This window comes from Lycorma delicatula, chromosome 6, assembly GCF_047948215.1.
Source record: "Lycorma delicatula isolate Av1 chromosome 6, ASM4794821v1, whole genome shotgun sequence".
Taxonomy (NCBI): domain Eukaryota; kingdom Metazoa; phylum Arthropoda; class Insecta; order Hemiptera; family Fulgoridae; genus Lycorma; species Lycorma delicatula.
The window spans coordinates 3,537,332-3,555,418 of NC_134460.1; the positions used below are offsets into that span (position 1 = coordinate 3,537,332).

Sequence of the window (18,087 nt, forward strand, 5' to 3'; positions counted from 1 at the left end):
AAGTATACTCAAGCTCAATTCTAGGATGTGTGTGTGTGTGTGTGTGTGTGTGTGTGTTTTTCCTTCCCAATATATTCTCATAATTTTCATTGTAAATTAATTTCTTCTTTATTGAAAATACATAATTTTTCCTTATTGAAAAAATGTTCCAAAAAATACACTTTATATAAAGTAAATGTTTTTATATACTACCAGGCATGTAGAATAAATAAAAAAAATAAAACTTAAAGAAAGAAAAAAAAACTTTAATTTAAATAAGCACTAGAGGAAATTTTATCATTTCATGTCCAGCGTACGAAGGGTTAAACTTATTTTGCTATCAAAAGGCTGAATCTTTACCATTCATCATGTATTTTATAGAGGAGATTTTTTAAAGATCTCGACCCCAGCGCCAAATCATATAAACATTTCCAAACTCTCATGTATGTTTTAAATTCCTGGCCAACCAGAATTGTGCACAAACAAAAGATTAAATTAAATCTAGGTTCAAAATGCTGCTAAAATTGTCATAAAATGACAACACAAGCTGTATTATTAAGAACACAGTTTTTGTTGCTATCTAGACTGCTTTGGGTTTTGCATGTACAAGGCTGTGACTGCTTCTCCAATTTCTGGCATTTTTATATTTTATTGAGCCTAAAATGCTTCTTAATCAACATCAAACCCACATCTTCAACATTTTTTTACCAATTTCATTACAGCATGAACTGATGGAAGTTCATCATGACATTCTTAGCTGTTTCATAACAATCAGAGTTTTCATAAAGTGCTTTTATCACAAACACACAATGCCCTACTGATCAATTGGTACTTAATTGCTATTAAAGAGTATTGGGTGAGGAACAAAAATATGTAATAACAATCCTGCTAGTTTAAAATAAACAGGCTTTGCATTCAACAACTCAAAATCAGTTATTCCCATGTTCCATTCTTTAATTATGAGATCTTTAGTCGGGTATAAACAATAGTTACTAGCTATTTGGGATGTTACATAAAACCAAACCCTGATGAACGTTTATTAGTAGAAGGTATAAAATATCACTTTGTTCAATAATGTCAACCATTTTATATCATTTTATCTCTTTATGTGCATTTCATATGTAGACGGCTTGTCCAGTTTTTATAAAACCGGCTACAAAAGGTAATATGGCCTCACTCCTTGGTTTAAACTTCAGCTAAGTTTTATCAGAAAATTTTTGAATAAAGATTACATATGTAGGAATTAGAGGAAAGCCACTTACATAATATCGTGAATATTAATGTTTGACATGTTAGTAATTATTTTGTTTTGTCATTTATTTACTAGCAATATGTAAAATTTATTTATAAATTTGGATTTAATGAAGGTTAACTTGATATAAAAAAGTTTGATTATTGGAAATAAATATAGTAAAATATTGTCTAAGATAAAAAACAAATCCTCTTTCTTTTAATAAACATTTTTGTTCATTGTTTATAAGCAAATATTCTGTGTAATGTAATATCTATGGCCCACTATATTATTTTTCCGTTTCAATTTGATGTTATCTTGAAAAGTGTACTGCATTGTTTTTTTACAAATGAAAAATGAAGCATATTGCTACATTTAACTGTTAACAGCAGTTACGTCCAGCATGTTAATGCTATCATTCTAGAATATACTGTTGCATCTGTTGGCTGCCGGGGCTCTATAGTTCAGTCAGCAGTTTGTGAATATTAATCTGACTTTTTTTACATATTCTTTTAGGGAGTATGAGAAATTAGTACCTGGTTGCCGCTCGTCTGTGTTCCAAATTGAATTAAACCAGTTGAAACAAAAATTGTTCTCTTGCACTGTCTCATTCAAAGTTAGGCTAAGTTCGATACCAGTTATCACATACTTCAACTTATTTTGTGGCAATCATGGATTGGCGGTCAGAAGCCAGTTCCTTGTGTAGTGTAATGTCAGCTTTTCCTGGTTTATGTATCATTTATATAGTTACTAGCAGTCTAGTTTTCAAATGTTTTTATTGAGAATAAGCTATTTTAATAAAAAAATTTTTTCATAAGTCTAATTTTAGTTTTAAAACATTCCTCGCCGAAGTATATTAAAAATTGTTGCTTTTTCTAGTAATATGTCTTTTTCAACACATCATAAAATATGAATACTAAAACATTTACTATTTATAATTTTAGTATGACTATGAACAAAAAAATATTTCAAAACAAACAAATTTTATCCCCTAAAACAGCCTTTTTCTTTATTAATTTTTGTTTTCTACTTTTTTAAGTTGCCTTTTTTAAAAGTTTTGTTGCGTTTTTATTATTATTTTTTTTTAATTTGCTGGTGTCAGCTTTCTTTGTTTTGGTTTTGTGTTATTGGTTATTTATAATTTTTACCATTTATTTAAATTCTTGTTAGGTATGAAAGAAGTTTTTCTCCTCCTCGTTCAAGTAATAGTTCTGGATATGGAACGGGAAGCAGTAGCAAATCATTTTCAACCGATTCAAGGTTTCCATCGAATCCAGAGGTGAGTTTAGTGTGGAAACAAAAGGTCTTAATAAGGAGCCTATCTTTGGAAATTACTATTACTATTGTTGTGTTATTTTTATTCATTTACGTCATCATATCTTATTCTTGTTTGTAAATGTACTGTTATTGTTGTCTAATTTAATAATCTTATTTTTAAGTCGGGTTCACTTTTATGAATTTTTCCATATTTGTTTACCATATTGATCTTTAAAATTTATTTTACCATTATTTAATCAAATGCTTTTAAAGTAAACTGACGTTTGGATGCCGCCTGAAAAATTGTACTAGTACCTTTGTGAGAGATTTCATTTCTCTTTTTCTTGTTTTTATAACAGTCTTCTACTTTTTACCCGTGTTGAGATCATCATTCTGCTTAACACATATACAATTTTGCAATTGATCTTTTGTTACACTCACATCATTTTGATTATGTTTTCATATTTATTTGTATAAAACTTAGCAAAAAATTGTTTTATAAGGTATTGAATTGCAATTGAGAGTAGTTGCTTTTATGTTTTCAATTTATGCCAAATCTTTAAAAATTAATGATAAAGTAAAAACATATCGGATTAAAACTATATCGGGGCAAAGTAAAAACTATACAATATTTACAAAGTAAAACTATACAATATTTTACTGTAAAATATAGTATAGTTTTACATTTAAAGGCTCTGGATTCTTTACATTTAATGTAAACAATCAATTACAAACTATTCTGTAAATTTAAAAAAATTCATGATAGGGGATTATTGGTGAAAATTGTGGTTTTTTAATAAAATGATAAAATTGATCAAATTGTAATGCATGTATAAAATTGAAATTCTGCCTTTATCTCTTCATTTAAGAAGCAGGAATCTTGACTCATGAATGTCGGTGAATATCTTTCCAAAACTACTGATTTTTGTACCCTAAATCCATTTCATAGCAAGATTCAGAACTTGTAACAATATCATTCTTGATAGAGATTTCCAATAATTTTACTGGGTTTTTAGTAAAATATGCACTTTGGGTTCTTCAAGAAAATGATACATACTTTTCAAATGATTCTTGAACTGATAGGTTTTTCAGTGAGAAGTGTAAAAGTTCTGCTTATGTTTATATCAGGAATAAAGAATTTATTGTGTTGCAAATGTATGTTGTAATTGTTTACTTTTAATGTTTAGGCCAAATTGAGTGAGTATGACTGATACTTTCCATTTCAGGAGATATGAGATGTAGATCTGACCTGAGTTTGTTTAATAGGCACTTTAGCCATTGTTATGCATTCACTAAAGAGCATAGAGAATCCTTAGTTCAGTCCCCAGATAACTTCACCTCACCTCAGCTAACTTCACCTTCATATCAGCTCACAACAAGGATAAATATCTATACAAGTCCAGACATCCTTGTTATGGACATACCAGGGTCAGACCTATACCCGCAAAACTGTAAATGGGAAAACTGTAAGAGAACAATTATGAGGAAAAAGAAACACTTGATGAGAAGGGCAGTTTTACCCTGGATGAAGATTAATTTGAAGCAAAGTATCCTAAGGAAAGTTTATGGCTCTATAGACATAGTGTTTATTCCTGGCAACATCTCTGAAGATTAAGGTGCCTTTTTTGCAGATGAGAGCAGCACATTAATGACCGATGATTGATTGTCAGTCAGCCAAAATACAACTGCAATAAAAATTGTTTCTCCTTTAGAGTTAAGAAGAACCTACCAACAGCAACAGGTTCTTTTTTTACTACAATTTTTTAAACAAATCAAGGGGCGACCGGTAACCGCTTGAAAGACATTGCCTCAATTACACCCGTGTTTGTGATGTAGACTGCTCACCCTGACTCCAGTCCCGATCGAACTTCCCATTGGGTTCCCCCCCTGAATCATGAGGGTATTCTGATCTCCTCTTCCAGATGATCGAGATACCCCTCCATAGGGAGGCTATCCTACCTGTTCCTACTCTACCTGGGGTCTGGGTATTCACCCCATGCATATTCTCCTATCTGGTGCGCCCTCCCCTCCTACCACAAGGGTGCTTATTGCTTCATCAGCACGCCCCTACCCGATCGCTCTTGGATGTGACTGGGCCAGCTACAGGCTTCCTTCCGCAGTTAAGCAATTTTTTCTGCAGAGGATAAGATGAATGCTTTGAAGCGTGTGTGAAAATCGCCATGCCTGACTGGAATTTGAACCCAGGACCTCCGGGTGAAAGGCCGAGATGCTACCGCTTGGCAGGCAACTACAGGCTTCCTAAAAGAAAATAACCTCACTCATCCACAAACAGAATGGTTATTGAAATATCCAATTGAGCTGTAAATTGTTCATCTGGAATCCCACTGGAGATGTGCTATTCTCGATCCTCCCCAAAATTTAATGTTTTGAGAGATTGTACATTTTTTTTAAATATCTAGTTTTATGTTTTGTAATTTCTCTAAAACCGAAGCAAATAATGACTAAAATTTATGTCTTATCTGTTTCTCCACAGTATCTGTTTGAAAAAACAGGAAAAATTGATTTTTACAAAACTTGCCAAATTAACTTATTTTATTCCTGATGAAATTTTAGTTATTCCCCTCTTAAACAAATCGTTTTGGTATTTATAATTTATTCAGTCGGATTACATGTAAAAAATTTTAATTAATGAGGCAAAAATGAATAATCAACTTATATCATTTTTTTAAATTGGAATTTTTAGACTCTTTAATGTATAAAAAATATTTTTGCAACTTGTTAATTGAAGATTGCTTTCTATCACAATCACAAAGTTTTAAAGGGAAAAATTAAAAAAACAAAAATTAAAACTATTAGTTTTAATAGTTAAAACTTATTATTGTTAAAACTTCATATTGCTGCTCTCTGCCCCTTTCAATAATTTTTTTTTTGCTTATTTATTCATTGAAAATGAATCCAATAAATTCTTACAGTGTACAAAAATTAAAATAACATTTTTAAAAACTTCCTCTGGAAACTTTTTTAATAATTCTAAGCGTTTTCCTTATTAGGTAATAGATAAGAACTGATACAGGGAGAAATTCCAGGTAATTTAGGTCGAGGACCAATGAAGGGTTGTGCAACTTTATATAAATTCTCAGAAATATATGATTCTGTTATACTAAATAATTCAAATCTAATAAAATTTTGAAATGGTGTTAAATCTTCACAGTTAAATAAATAATCTTCCAGCAATAAATAATTTTTTAACAGTAGCAATTAAAATCATATTATGTCAATAATGTTTTAAATTTCTAATGAAGGCTATGAAAGCTACTTATGTGTAGCAGAAAAAGTTTTAATGATGTATATTAACTTGATTTACTTATATTTTTAATCTGATTTGGTGTTTATTAGTTTGATCAGTGGACACAATTTTTTTCCCATAATTGTAAACATGGTGATATCCTTTTATGATATTGTAAATGTGTGGTGTTATATCTAAATTTAACACAATATTTATGTGTAGAAATAGCATTACACTTCTTAATCCACTGTCATGCATTAAAAGGAACAAAAGTTTGAACTAAGTGAATATTTTGTTCATGTCTTTTTGTAGGGAACAATGACGAGTTCCTCCAGTGGACATTCAAGTGATGACCGCTGGTATGAACTTTTGGAGCCTTCCTTGGGAGGTGGGGGGGATTTGGAGACGGGAGACTCCCCTCCACCCCCACTCCCTGCACGCCTTAGCGCATTCTCTCCCGCACCTGCCAGCAGCAATCATAGCAAGCTCTCAGCCAGTCATTCATTGCCTCTGCCACAGAATACTGGATTGTCCCGATTCAATGAATCTAGCTCGCCGCAACATGAGTTCAAAGTCGGTGAGAAGGTCACAACATGCCTTCTCAAGGCTTCTGAACGGAGTCATGAATTACGCCGGCAGCTGGAAAGATCACATGACTACCATTTGGTGACAAGAATGCCAAAGGTATGGTGAATGAAGTAATGAAATAAATAATTTTATATGATGATTTAATAATATTGTTCTGTTTAATTTTTTATTTTTGGCAACATGTAAATAAAAATGAAACATGTTTTGTGAGAATTGTAGGTTAATGAGATAGCTCATTTCTTATCTGCTGTTTCCTTTCAACTAGTGATGATGTTTATTGACAACGACTGGAGAAATGCTTTTGTAAGGAACATATGTTCCTAACTGATTTCAGTGCTTGTAATTTTAGAAATAACTTGTTTTTATAATTCTCACGTATTTGTTTGTGAACTAATACTAGTGGAATGAAAAAGATATTTACAAAAAGATGTCAATTTTTTTCTCCATATATTAATATTTTAAGTAATAATTGACAATATTTTATAATAATATTTTAATTTCATATTATGTTTAATTATAAAATGTCTGCTGATGATGGAGCTGTATAAGCTTTGAAAGCGCTGCAGACAAAAAGGTAAATTTTTTTACTCTTTATGAACTGTATCTTCTGATATAATTTTTTATTTTCAGTTTTTATTGTTAATAATACCTCTATATAAGGAACCTCGATTTTACAAAATTTTTACTGCACCGTGACATTTTAATAAAACTACGTATAAATTTACCTCTATTTAATGTATTCTTACTTCTATGTAATGAAATGGTGACATACTGCATATGGTGACATAATACAGTATGTATTAACATGCAGTAATTTTTACAAAATCTTTCTAAAAATAATGACATTAAATTTAGTATTTTGGACATCTCTGTGAGTTTAAGGTAGTTGTTCCTTTGTTCTCCATAACTAAATTGTACAAACATAAAGTATTCTTGACAACAGTCAAGAATGACAGGTTATTTTTGTTGAACTGGTAAAGCAAAAATTCCCAAGATTGTCTTATAACCCACTAACAATAAAGTTCTAACAAAAGATTTAAACAAATTTTCTGCAGTTACTGTCTACCTATACATTAAATTAGTGGAATTTTGTAAAATCCATTAACTAATGCAGAGCACTAAAATTACTGTGCAAACTTTTACTCGCTTATCTAAACGAGACATTTATCTACAATACTTAGATATAACAAATAACATTTTTAGAAAATATCTAACATATACTACCTCTGTTGTTCAGTGCATACATACAGTTCAGCAATAATTTTTCCTGGGATTAATTCTGTTGGTCTCTGTCTTTGGATTACATTACTCACATTATACAGTACTGCACTGTACTGTTCTGTTTCTTTAGTGTGCCATATACAATGTTAAAACAGAAGTGTCTTTAGTGATATTACACAAAAATTTGGAATCCCACCAAGTTCATTGCCAGCAATTTTAAAAAATCAGGACATGATACTACAAGAACTAGACTAGTGAAAAAGAAAATCTAGTGAGAAAAATAAATTAAAAAGTAGCACGTATGATAACAAAGCCATTTTAAAACGGATGACACTGGTGCCCAAAAAAGCTTCATTTATATGTGACATTAAGTAAGAAAAAGCCCTGGAATTTGTAGTCACATTAGGATACAAAGATTTCCCAGCCAGCAGTGGGTGGTTAGAGAAGTTTAAAAAAGACATTGTGTTATTCATAAAGTAATTTCTAGAAGAAGTGCAAGTGCCATTGTAAATTACTGTGAAACTTGGAAGCAGACTGCATAGAAACCAATTTTAGAAGAATATTTGCAAGAATACATTTTCAACACCGACAAGATGGGTCTATTTTTTAAATATTTACCCAACAAAACGTAAAATTTTAAAAATTATATATGCTTTGGTGGTAAACAAAGTAAATTAAGAATTATGGTGTTATTGGCTGCAAACATGCTAGGGACTGAAAGACTGTTGGTAATTGGCAAAGGTAAAACTCTGCCTTGTTTTTAAGCAGTTAAATCTCTAGAGGTAGACTACACATTAAACAAAAAGGCGTAGATGACTACTACTGATATTTTTACAGATGGGTAAAAAACCTGAACAAACAGATTACCAGACAAAAAAGAAAAAATTTACTTTTTTTTATAATTGTATGGCACATCCTCAAGACATAAATTCTGAATTAAATAATTAAAAGTTGTATTTTTTCCTCCAAACTTAACGTCAACAATTAGACAATTATACAACTAATGGATCAGGGGGTTAAAAATCTTAAATTGCACTAACGAAAAAGAAACCTGAAAAAAGTTGTAACCATTGTACAAAAAAACGAAACTGTTCCTGTTAATATTTTTGACCTCTGAGAGTGCATTTCTGAATTATCAAAAGTATGGACCGATGAGTTAGCAATTGAACAGTATTCCATTGTTTTTGTAAAACTGGTTTCAATACCACCACGTTAGAATGGAATGAAAAAGATGATATGATACTAGTACAGTGAAATTCCAGTGACTTCACTGGAATTTCCAAACAAACTGGAAGTGACTTCCAAACAACTGGAAATGTCAGTAATAAAGTTACTGGCATTTCTTATAAATGAAGTTACTGACATTTTATTCAAACACAGAAAACAACAGAAAATTACTCACTTTTTCAAGTAATAAATTAATACTCTATTAAAAATTATATACTATAAACATTACCTGCCAATATCTATCAAAAACTAAAGAATGCATTAGGATTAGTGTTTTTAATCGATTTAAAAAAGTTAATGTATTCATTTTTTATGTTTTCATTGTGAAAAAATTGTGTGCTAGAAATAAAAATACAGTTTGTTAACCTACAACTGAGTACAACAAGCTTTTAAGTGTATGCTACACCCATTCTAATTATGAGGTAAGTCCTTACCAGAGATACATACGTTTTATACAGTATGTATAATGTGTTAGATTAATATGTAACGCATGACATAAGAAAATACATTTACATTTCTTTTCTATAGTGCTATTAATAAAAATAACTGTACTTAGTTTTAATTCATCATAAAATGGGCTAAAACTTTCGTAAAAAAAATTAGACTGGGAATTATCTCTGTATAATGAAAACCTCTAACAAATTTTTTCCCAGGTTTCTTGATTTCATTATATATAGAGGTTTAACTGTAGTTTATCTAATTATACGTGCTTTTTTATATAGAATGTTATTTTCTGCTGAGAAAAATTAAATATTTGTATTTAAAAGTATGTTATTACATATTATTTATTTACATTCCCTTGTCAGGTTCAAAAATTATTTCAAGTTTATAAATTTTCATTTTTATTTTTACATGTTAGTACTTGCCAAATCATGCAGTTTCTTCTTTCTTAGTTTATATGTGACTTATAATTAACTGTTGATTTCAATTTGTACAGCGTTGTAGGAGGATCTTATACAAAATGTTAAATCTCTTTTCATACTATCCATTTTATAAGTTTAAATATTTTAAATGAATTTTGATTATTTCTGTTCATGTAACAGATTTTTTCTGTTAACACTAGTCATTTACTAATCTTTTTAGTCCTGTTCTTTTAATTTTTTTTCTTTGTCGCATACAAAATTTTCCATTTATTTAATAAAATTTTGACTTTAGTTCTAGTATTGAAAACTCTCTTTCTCCTTAAAAATATTTGTAGAGGAGGATGTATTGATACTTTTAAGTAGGCGATTGAAATTTTTCTACTTTCTCATTTAAATATGTAATAAAATGAATACGCTAAAGTTATTGTTTATTAATTTATTGATTGCTTGCAATCATGTTTGATTCTATGAAAAAGGTGATCTGGAATGAAGCAGAGTTTTAAAAAAAAGGGACTGAAAAGGCCTAAACAGGTTATATCTTATTGTTCCTTTTTTTAATAAATAAAAAGTCTTTTCCTTTGTAAAAATTAAATAAATATTTACAGCAGTGAAATTGGATATTATAGAAAATGTACTTCGTAGTTGACACCAAGGTGGTTTCCCTGATGCACGACAAGAAAGAAACATCTAATTTTGTTCTGTGTAAATCAATTCAAATCTTTTGTGACTAACTGGCTCTATATTATTTTGAGCCAAATATGTACTATAATTCAATATAGTACAATATAGTATAGTTCATTATAGTATTTTTATTTTATTTCTAGGTCGACTATAACGGTATAAATCATTACCATCAGCAAAATAATACAACAGGTGAAAAATCAAATAGTCTACCTGTAGAATGTGCTACTGCTTCAGTTAGAACTCTTACATTAAGTGATGGCCATTCTACAGATACTAGTTCTGCAGCTAGTGATCGACTCTTTGGAGCAGTTAGTGAAGGTAATAATTTGTTTTTTCTGTTAATATAATTATCATAATACGGTTTTAATTTTTATATTAGCTAAACAATAGATGTTAACAGAAGAAGATGAAGACTTTAATTTTTATATTAGCTAAACAGTAGATGTTAACAGAAGAAGATGAAGACTTTATATTAATGTATTTATTTATGAAGCAGTTTTTAAATCGATTACAGTACGCTAATTGAAATTAAGTGAGATTTATGAAAACTTAACCTACTTGTGAGATAGCTTTTGCTCTAAATTAAACTTTTTTAGACCCTGTTGCTTGAGCGAGCACGAGACTATGTCTCGATGGCTTAATAAGTGTTGTATGCTGTGCAAACTAGAATTATCTATAATCAAATAATCTATTTGTACTGTTATAATATAATACATTCAGGATAGAAATATATTAATTAAATTAATAATAATAATAATATTATTATGGAATTTTTATTTTATCTAGGTTGATGTAGGATAGACTCCTGACCATATAATTCCTATACAGCCAATTCCTGTATGCCTAATTCGGGAAAAACACTAGGAAAATGGACATAAAAAGACAAAATGATCAGGAATCTTTAAAAATAATGTTAAAAAAAAGCAAAGAAGACAGTTTATTTCAAATTTTGAATTATTTTTGGAGTGAAACTAATGTGATGTGTGGTTTGACTGTTGAACAGATGTTATTAAAATTATTTGCTTGTGGTACGGTGAAGATTGGATGTTTAAGAGGAGCTATGACCTTTCAGTAAAAGAGAGGATAAGCAATTTAGCTGTTTTATATAGAATTAGATTTAGAGCATCAGTTATAGTTATAATTTGTGGAAAAAAAAATCTGTGTACTATTTAATTTTTTCGTAGTACATATATTTGGCATTCTTAATTTCATTATTTTAAGTAGTTTACTTAAGTTTAAAATAAGTTTTGTTTAATAATTTATGAAGTATTTTCATTTCCCTACTGTTTTTAAATTATGTTCCCTTATAAAAGTTTATGGATTCAAATCCTAATCAAGTTTTGAATTTTTTACATGTATGAAATATAATTTATAATTGACATTACTGTCGGTGAAAAAAAATCAACATCATATAATGAAGCTGAACTGCAATGTTCTTTATCTTTGGTGATAATAGGAACTGGTTTATTAAATATGAGCAGTTATCTGGATTTTAAGGTGATTCTTATTATTATTATTTTACTTCTTTTCTTATTGAATTATTAGGTACATTTCATAAGAAGCTCCCTATTATAATGATTACCATGATATGACTTCCAGAAAATTTTGACGTATCTTCGCAATTCACATCCCCCAGACCCCAAAACCACTGTCGGCTCAAAAGTTTATATATACATTTATATATATATATATATTTCACTTTCTTGTGGACACAATAACTGCCGTAATCTTCTGCCAATCACTTTCAAATTGTTCCTTAAAAATAACTCATCCCAAAATCTCAGTTGAGTTTGTTAACGGCCAAAATCAAACAATGGGGTGGAAATGGGAGAATTTTTCGAAAAATAAAATATTCCTATAACTTTCATATTAAGTAAAATATCAAATTCATTTAAAGTTTCTACTAGTCTTTGGATAAGAGCCTCTAAGACTTATGTAGGTAAAGTTTTTTTATATCACCAACCATTGGCCCAGGAGGGTGGAAAAAACGGGGTTTTGAAGACAAAAAAATCATATCTTCCTTCCTTAATAGGCATAGTATCAAATTGATTTAAAGGGCCGTCCAGCCCTTTAAATCAACAACCTTCTGTATTGCCTGGACCGTGGACCGGCCCTGCCAAAAGCCATATTGATTAGCACTTATACTGTGCCCACATTAAGTTATTTGGGAGACCAACATACTTTCCACGGCCTTGCCCATATTATTTATCAAACATACAGGCTTGTAATCCATATTTACCTCATTGTTACTGTTCTTGGGTAGAAAGACATGTCTAGAATCTTTCCTACATTTGGGAAAGCACCTATGTTCAAGACAATAATTAGCAATATCAGTGCAACCAGACCCTTCAAAACTGCTGCTGGTATGCCATTCGGCCCAGGGCTCTTTTTATCTCGAAATCTAAGGATTTAGTAACTTTGTCCTGCATAAACCTCTTACGATCAGATTCAACTACCTCAGATAAACTGCTCTCTTCTTGTGAAAATAGTTTATCTACCTGACGATTCACAGTTTCTACTGTGAGGACGGGTTGACGCCTGCCAAATCACTTCATGGCGATCTGATATGCCTGCCCCTACGGGTCAGTGTCCAATTCTCCATATAATTCATGCCACTTTCTGATCTTTAATTGCTTGATCTCATAGTTAAAAGTACGCCTTGCGGTGACGTACCTCCAAGCAGCCTCTTTGTATTAATCACCACCTGCGACTCTCCGCCGCTACATCTGGCACCGTAGGCTCTAGAGATCTCTACTCATCTGGGCAATTCTGTCTATCCACCAATAAACAGGGTGAAAGCTGCCGGAGACCTGAGGTATCTGTGTAATCTCATGCACAATCAATTCTTGGAGAACCTATAGAGACAATCTTCTCCTGTCACTTAACTTTCTTGCTACCTTTTCGACAACTGATGTTACCTGCCTCTGTGTAAGCCTAGGTGACCTCTGGCAATCGACTGCTCTGAATGTAGGGTCTTTGATCTCAAGAATGCTGGCCAAATGGTCTCTGACAGTCTCTTCTTGCAGGACTCTCCATCTGAAGTGGTCCCAACCACCGTCTAAAATGGTCAAATCTAAAACTGTCAAATGACCTCTCGCAATATAGGTGGGCGTTTCATCATTAATGCGGTACAGCCCAGCTGCCTTCATAAGCACAGTTAGGACATCACTGTGTCTATTTCTCTAAGGGCTGCCAGCAACGACAGCCTTTCTATTCAGATCGCCCATCAATACTGTTTTCCTCGGTGACCTCATTGCCTAACATCTTGTAGACCCCACATATATCTTTCAAACTTTTGAATATTACCATAAGTGTTGGCCTAAGCACCAATCAGAAATGCTTCAGACAATTCGACGGGTATTATAACCGGACTTCTATGAAATATCTGCCAATCCCACTTACTGCTAATGTTTTATATGGTGACATCTCCGGTCGAGTCCGAACACCACTCACTGTTGATGGCGGTAAACCTGTTAGGCCCTGTGGTGACTAAAATGTGTGCGCCCAGGCTCCTGGCCAGCTTACCCATTAGGTCATGGGAGAGAATACTTCTGTTGGCATTAGAAAGTACGACCTTAATCATTCTTATGAGCAGTGCACATCAAGTCTCTGGTGCAATGTTCTGTGCTTCTGCAATCCAAGCATTTCATACATACCCTCTCTACAGTCGCTAAATCGTTCACTTGTCTGACCTTATTAAGTAACGCCGATGACCACCTCCCCAGCAGTTGGTCTAGCAACTTCAAATCCGTCAGATCTCCAGCAAGGACATCACTTATGTCAGACACCTTAATTGGTTCTGTTTGAGTAGCCTGCATAATAACCTTCAGTGCCATTGAACATAGCAGTCAATTTCTTCTCATGTTGAAATATGTTTGCTCTGTCCCGTGCCTAAATTTTGATTTAACACCTGCTGTGCCAAGCCTAACTGATTCATCAGTTCTTTCAGCTCCTCTACAGGGGCCTCCTCTTCTTCAGAAGACACCATTCTGACTCTCTTCTTGCCTTTTATGTCAACTGCTCTACGCTGTGGTGTCCCAAAGCCTCAGACGAGCTTTGGTGGGACAATGTTTTTCACTTTTAACAGTAACCATTGAACTCCAAAAAATTTTTAAGTGATACTGCAGTGTTCTCTCAATTTTTCATATTTTGATACTCCACAAGTGAGGGTACAGGGTTCCAAAAAAGGTGGAACAGGGTTTTTTTGGGTTGGGGGTAAGGAAAATGTATCTCTAAAAAATAGTGTCAAAAAAAGTCAACCTTGATATGAGTTCATCACTGAATTATTAGTAAGTCATACATTTAAAAAAACCTGTCTCTACTGTTAATATCTTTTGAGCATTTATCCGAAATTGTGTCAATTTTTAAAGTGGGGTGAATTATTTGGAGCTCTTGTAGTAGAACTATATATATATATTGCTTAAAGTTGATGACATGTTATTGATTTTAGATATTGCGTCTTGAATCAGTTTTTAAAATTCTTGCTTGGAATTGCACTACGAGAAAATGAAGTCTATAATATATAATGAAGCGGTGAAACAGAATTGATTTTGTTGACAACAATCATCATTGATTAAAAAAAAAGAAGGTTTTTAATACTTATCATAATTATGAAGTATAATATAATTATGTAGCAAGTAGAGTACAATGTTTAGTTTGTTCTTAGTTTCAAATCTCCACTTACACAATTTGCATGATATGATTAATTTTTTCTTTTAAATGCAGATGAGCTTTCAGCAAGTAGTTCTCCTGGAATCCGAAGATCTGGAATCAATGGAGGCAGTGTAGGAAGCAGTGGTGGTGGTACAGTTGGTGGAGGAACACCTACTCCTTCTAGTGGGAGTGGTAGTCGCAATCAAAGCCCGCGCCCACGACCTGACACCGGGGAAGCTCGTCTAAGACCAGGTGTAACCGGTAGATCATCTTCATCCAGCCGCAATTCCGCTAATCTTACATCAAGTACATTACAAGAAGATCTTATGAAATTAATTAATCCTGATTATATGTCTGATGATAGCCTAACCCCAAAGGTAAGCATTTATTGATTGTTTACTACTCGTGTTTTTATAGAATTATATTTTGTAGCAAAAAACTTACATGTTAGATACTTATCAATTTAGACAACTTGATAAAAATGTGATTGTCACTCTTAAAAGAAACAGTTATTCGCAAATACAATAAACATTTATTGCTATATAAACTTGGGAAGGTTAAGAATGAGGTGATTTCCCATTGCTTTTTAAAGCCTAAGTTCGTAGTGTATATTTATAACAGTGAACCAAGTTTTATGTAATGCAGGGTGGCATTTAGCATTGTAATTAACAACTTCACTTAGTTTGTTGCAATAACTGGTTGTATATTAAACATTACTCTGAAAAAACGTTCAAATTTTTATCTCTAGTACCTTCTGTTTTTTTAATGGATGACAGTTGTTAAAATAATCTTTATAAGTTGTTTAATAATGATGTTGAGACACAGCTCCTGATAGTTCGCTCGGCTCCATCTATACTATATAAGCCGACTCCATATTAGAATCTCGCAGTCTCTGTATATCGTTTGAAGACTCACATTATCTTGTTATAACTCATCGTTCATCATTGATATATTTTAGAATTATATAAACAAAAACTATAAATACAATTTCTATTCATAATTAATTCAAGGCTTTTTATTTAAATAATTGAACTAGTACATAATCAACTTAATGAATAATTCAACCTGACTGAGCTATTTCACCAAGGTGGCAATTATTCAAAAAATTTGTTGGCCCTCCAACTACAGATATTATATGCAATTTTCAAGAATCATCATCTTTGATCTTCCAGCATCGTAGATATAATCTGCAAGTTTTCAAGAATTTTTATATACAACTAACTTTATACGACCAGGGATCGCAATAATTATATTTACATTATTTATCATAATATCTTTTAATTAATTTTACATATAATTTACATTGTTTCATCATTTATATAATATTTGATTCATTTCACATTTAACATACATTGTAAATATTCCATATTGCTAATTTAAGTTATTTAATACTATTTTGAAATGGAGCAATTAATAAGACAAAGAGGATCAGTAAAGGCCTCTGTAACTAGGATTGGGACATTTACTCACAATTATGATCCTTCACAAGGAGATATTCCCACCTTACAAATTAAAATAAGGAATCTTCTTGAATTGTGAACCAAATATGACACTGTTCAATCAGAAATTAAATGGAATGATGATGTTTTATCATTGGATCGGATACAAGTCGAAGAAGATTTGTGTACTGTAGAGTCAAAATTGCAATATTTAATTAATAGTTAAAAATCTACTCAAGAAGTTAGTTCAATTGTACCAATTAAACAAACACAATTTCAGTCAGTTAATATACCTGTATATACCGGTAACATGTTAGAGTGGCAGCACTGTTTTAATATATTTATTGATTTAGTTCATAATAGAAATGATTTATCTAATATACAAAAATTACATGATCTACATTCTTCTTTGAAGGATGTAGTCTTAGCTATCATTAAAGATCTGCCAGTAAGTAATGAAAATTATATTATATGTCTAAAATTGTTAGAATCATGATTTGACAACAAACATTTAATTGCATCTCATAATCCTAATTGCATCATAAATAGGTTTACTTGGCATTTCTCCTGCCACCACCCCATTTAGTCACCCTAAAGCATAAGACCGAATGTCTGTGCCACAAATGGCTACTAAGCCTCAAAACAGTTTAGTGACCAGTGTCTTAACTAGCTCCTAGAGCTAACCTAAAAATGTGAGCGGAATAAATGTGGTACCATACATCACTCATTTGCATGTCCCACTGCCCACTTGTCATGTATCACTAAAATGGGTAGGCGCACCCCGTCAACTACTAAAATATGTATGACTATCAATAATTAAATTTATCTCATCAAAAACGGCAATTTGCTCCCATGCCTCGGCCACTGAATGCCGGCAAGTACCTGCCCACCATTAAAGCGCTTGGAGCCTTAATCTGGCTGTAACCAGCCATATCTCTCAGATAGCTTATTACAGCAATATGGTAGCAATCTTTTCCCTTAGATAAACTACTGATGTCGGTTGAACAGAGCAACCGCATCAAGGAACTCCCATATGGTCCAACAATGCTGCTCTCGCCGTCTGTGAGTGGCCAATTTTTCTCTTGACCTCTAAGTTCCAGGGTGGCCTCAGTTTTGCCTCCCCTCCCACCAACCGAGCTGGGCAGTTGAACATCATGTATTCTTTCGACTGGACCTCCCTGCAGATGCACAGCTCATCAGCTGTCAGGGGGAAGCAAAACAAATATTGGTTTAAATTTACATGGTTGAAGAACACTCAGGCTCCCGTTGCCCTTAAAAACAAAGAGATGCATACCATCCTCCCAGATCCTGTATAAATCTATACAAGGACCTTCCCTTATGCGTGACATGCCATTCTTGCTGCCATGCTTAAATCATGAGGCTGTAAAGCCTCCTTCGCAGGCGGGAGATGGGCAACTGTTTGAAATTTAGAACTGGTGTATTGAGATCACCATTCCACTCCAGTACAGGCCCGACTCAAAACCGCATCCCATACCTTGGCCTCCCTGTCTCTTCGCAATTTCTACATGACCGCCCGAACTTTCACCACTAAATCGATTAGAAGAGCCTTTCCCAATACAGTGGTAGCCTTGTAGGAGATTGTTTTTAAAAACACCAGTGCATACAGTTAAGGCTCTGTGCTGGGCACTCCTTAAACTTTGAATAAGTGCTCAGTTTCTTTTCAACCTATGTGCCCAA

At 32.5% G+C, this 18,087-nt stretch overlaps 1 protein-coding gene across 1 annotated transcript in view; it reads left to right on the plus strand.

Moving 5' to 3' along the window:
• Positions 1-18,087, plus strand: part of LOC142326644 (signal-induced proliferation-associated 1-like protein 2) — a 370,917-nt gene that overhangs the window by 344,513 nt on the left and 8,317 nt on the right. The window contains exons 17-20 of the mRNA XM_075369241.1: positions 2,381-2,489; positions 6,027-6,398; positions 10,438-10,615; positions 15,023-15,327. Of these exons, the coding sequence (XP_075225356.1) occupies positions 2,381-2,489; positions 6,027-6,398; positions 10,438-10,615; positions 15,023-15,327 (964 nt within the window). The remainder of the gene's footprint in view (positions 1-2,380; positions 2,490-6,026; positions 6,399-10,437; positions 10,616-15,022; positions 15,328-18,087) is intronic.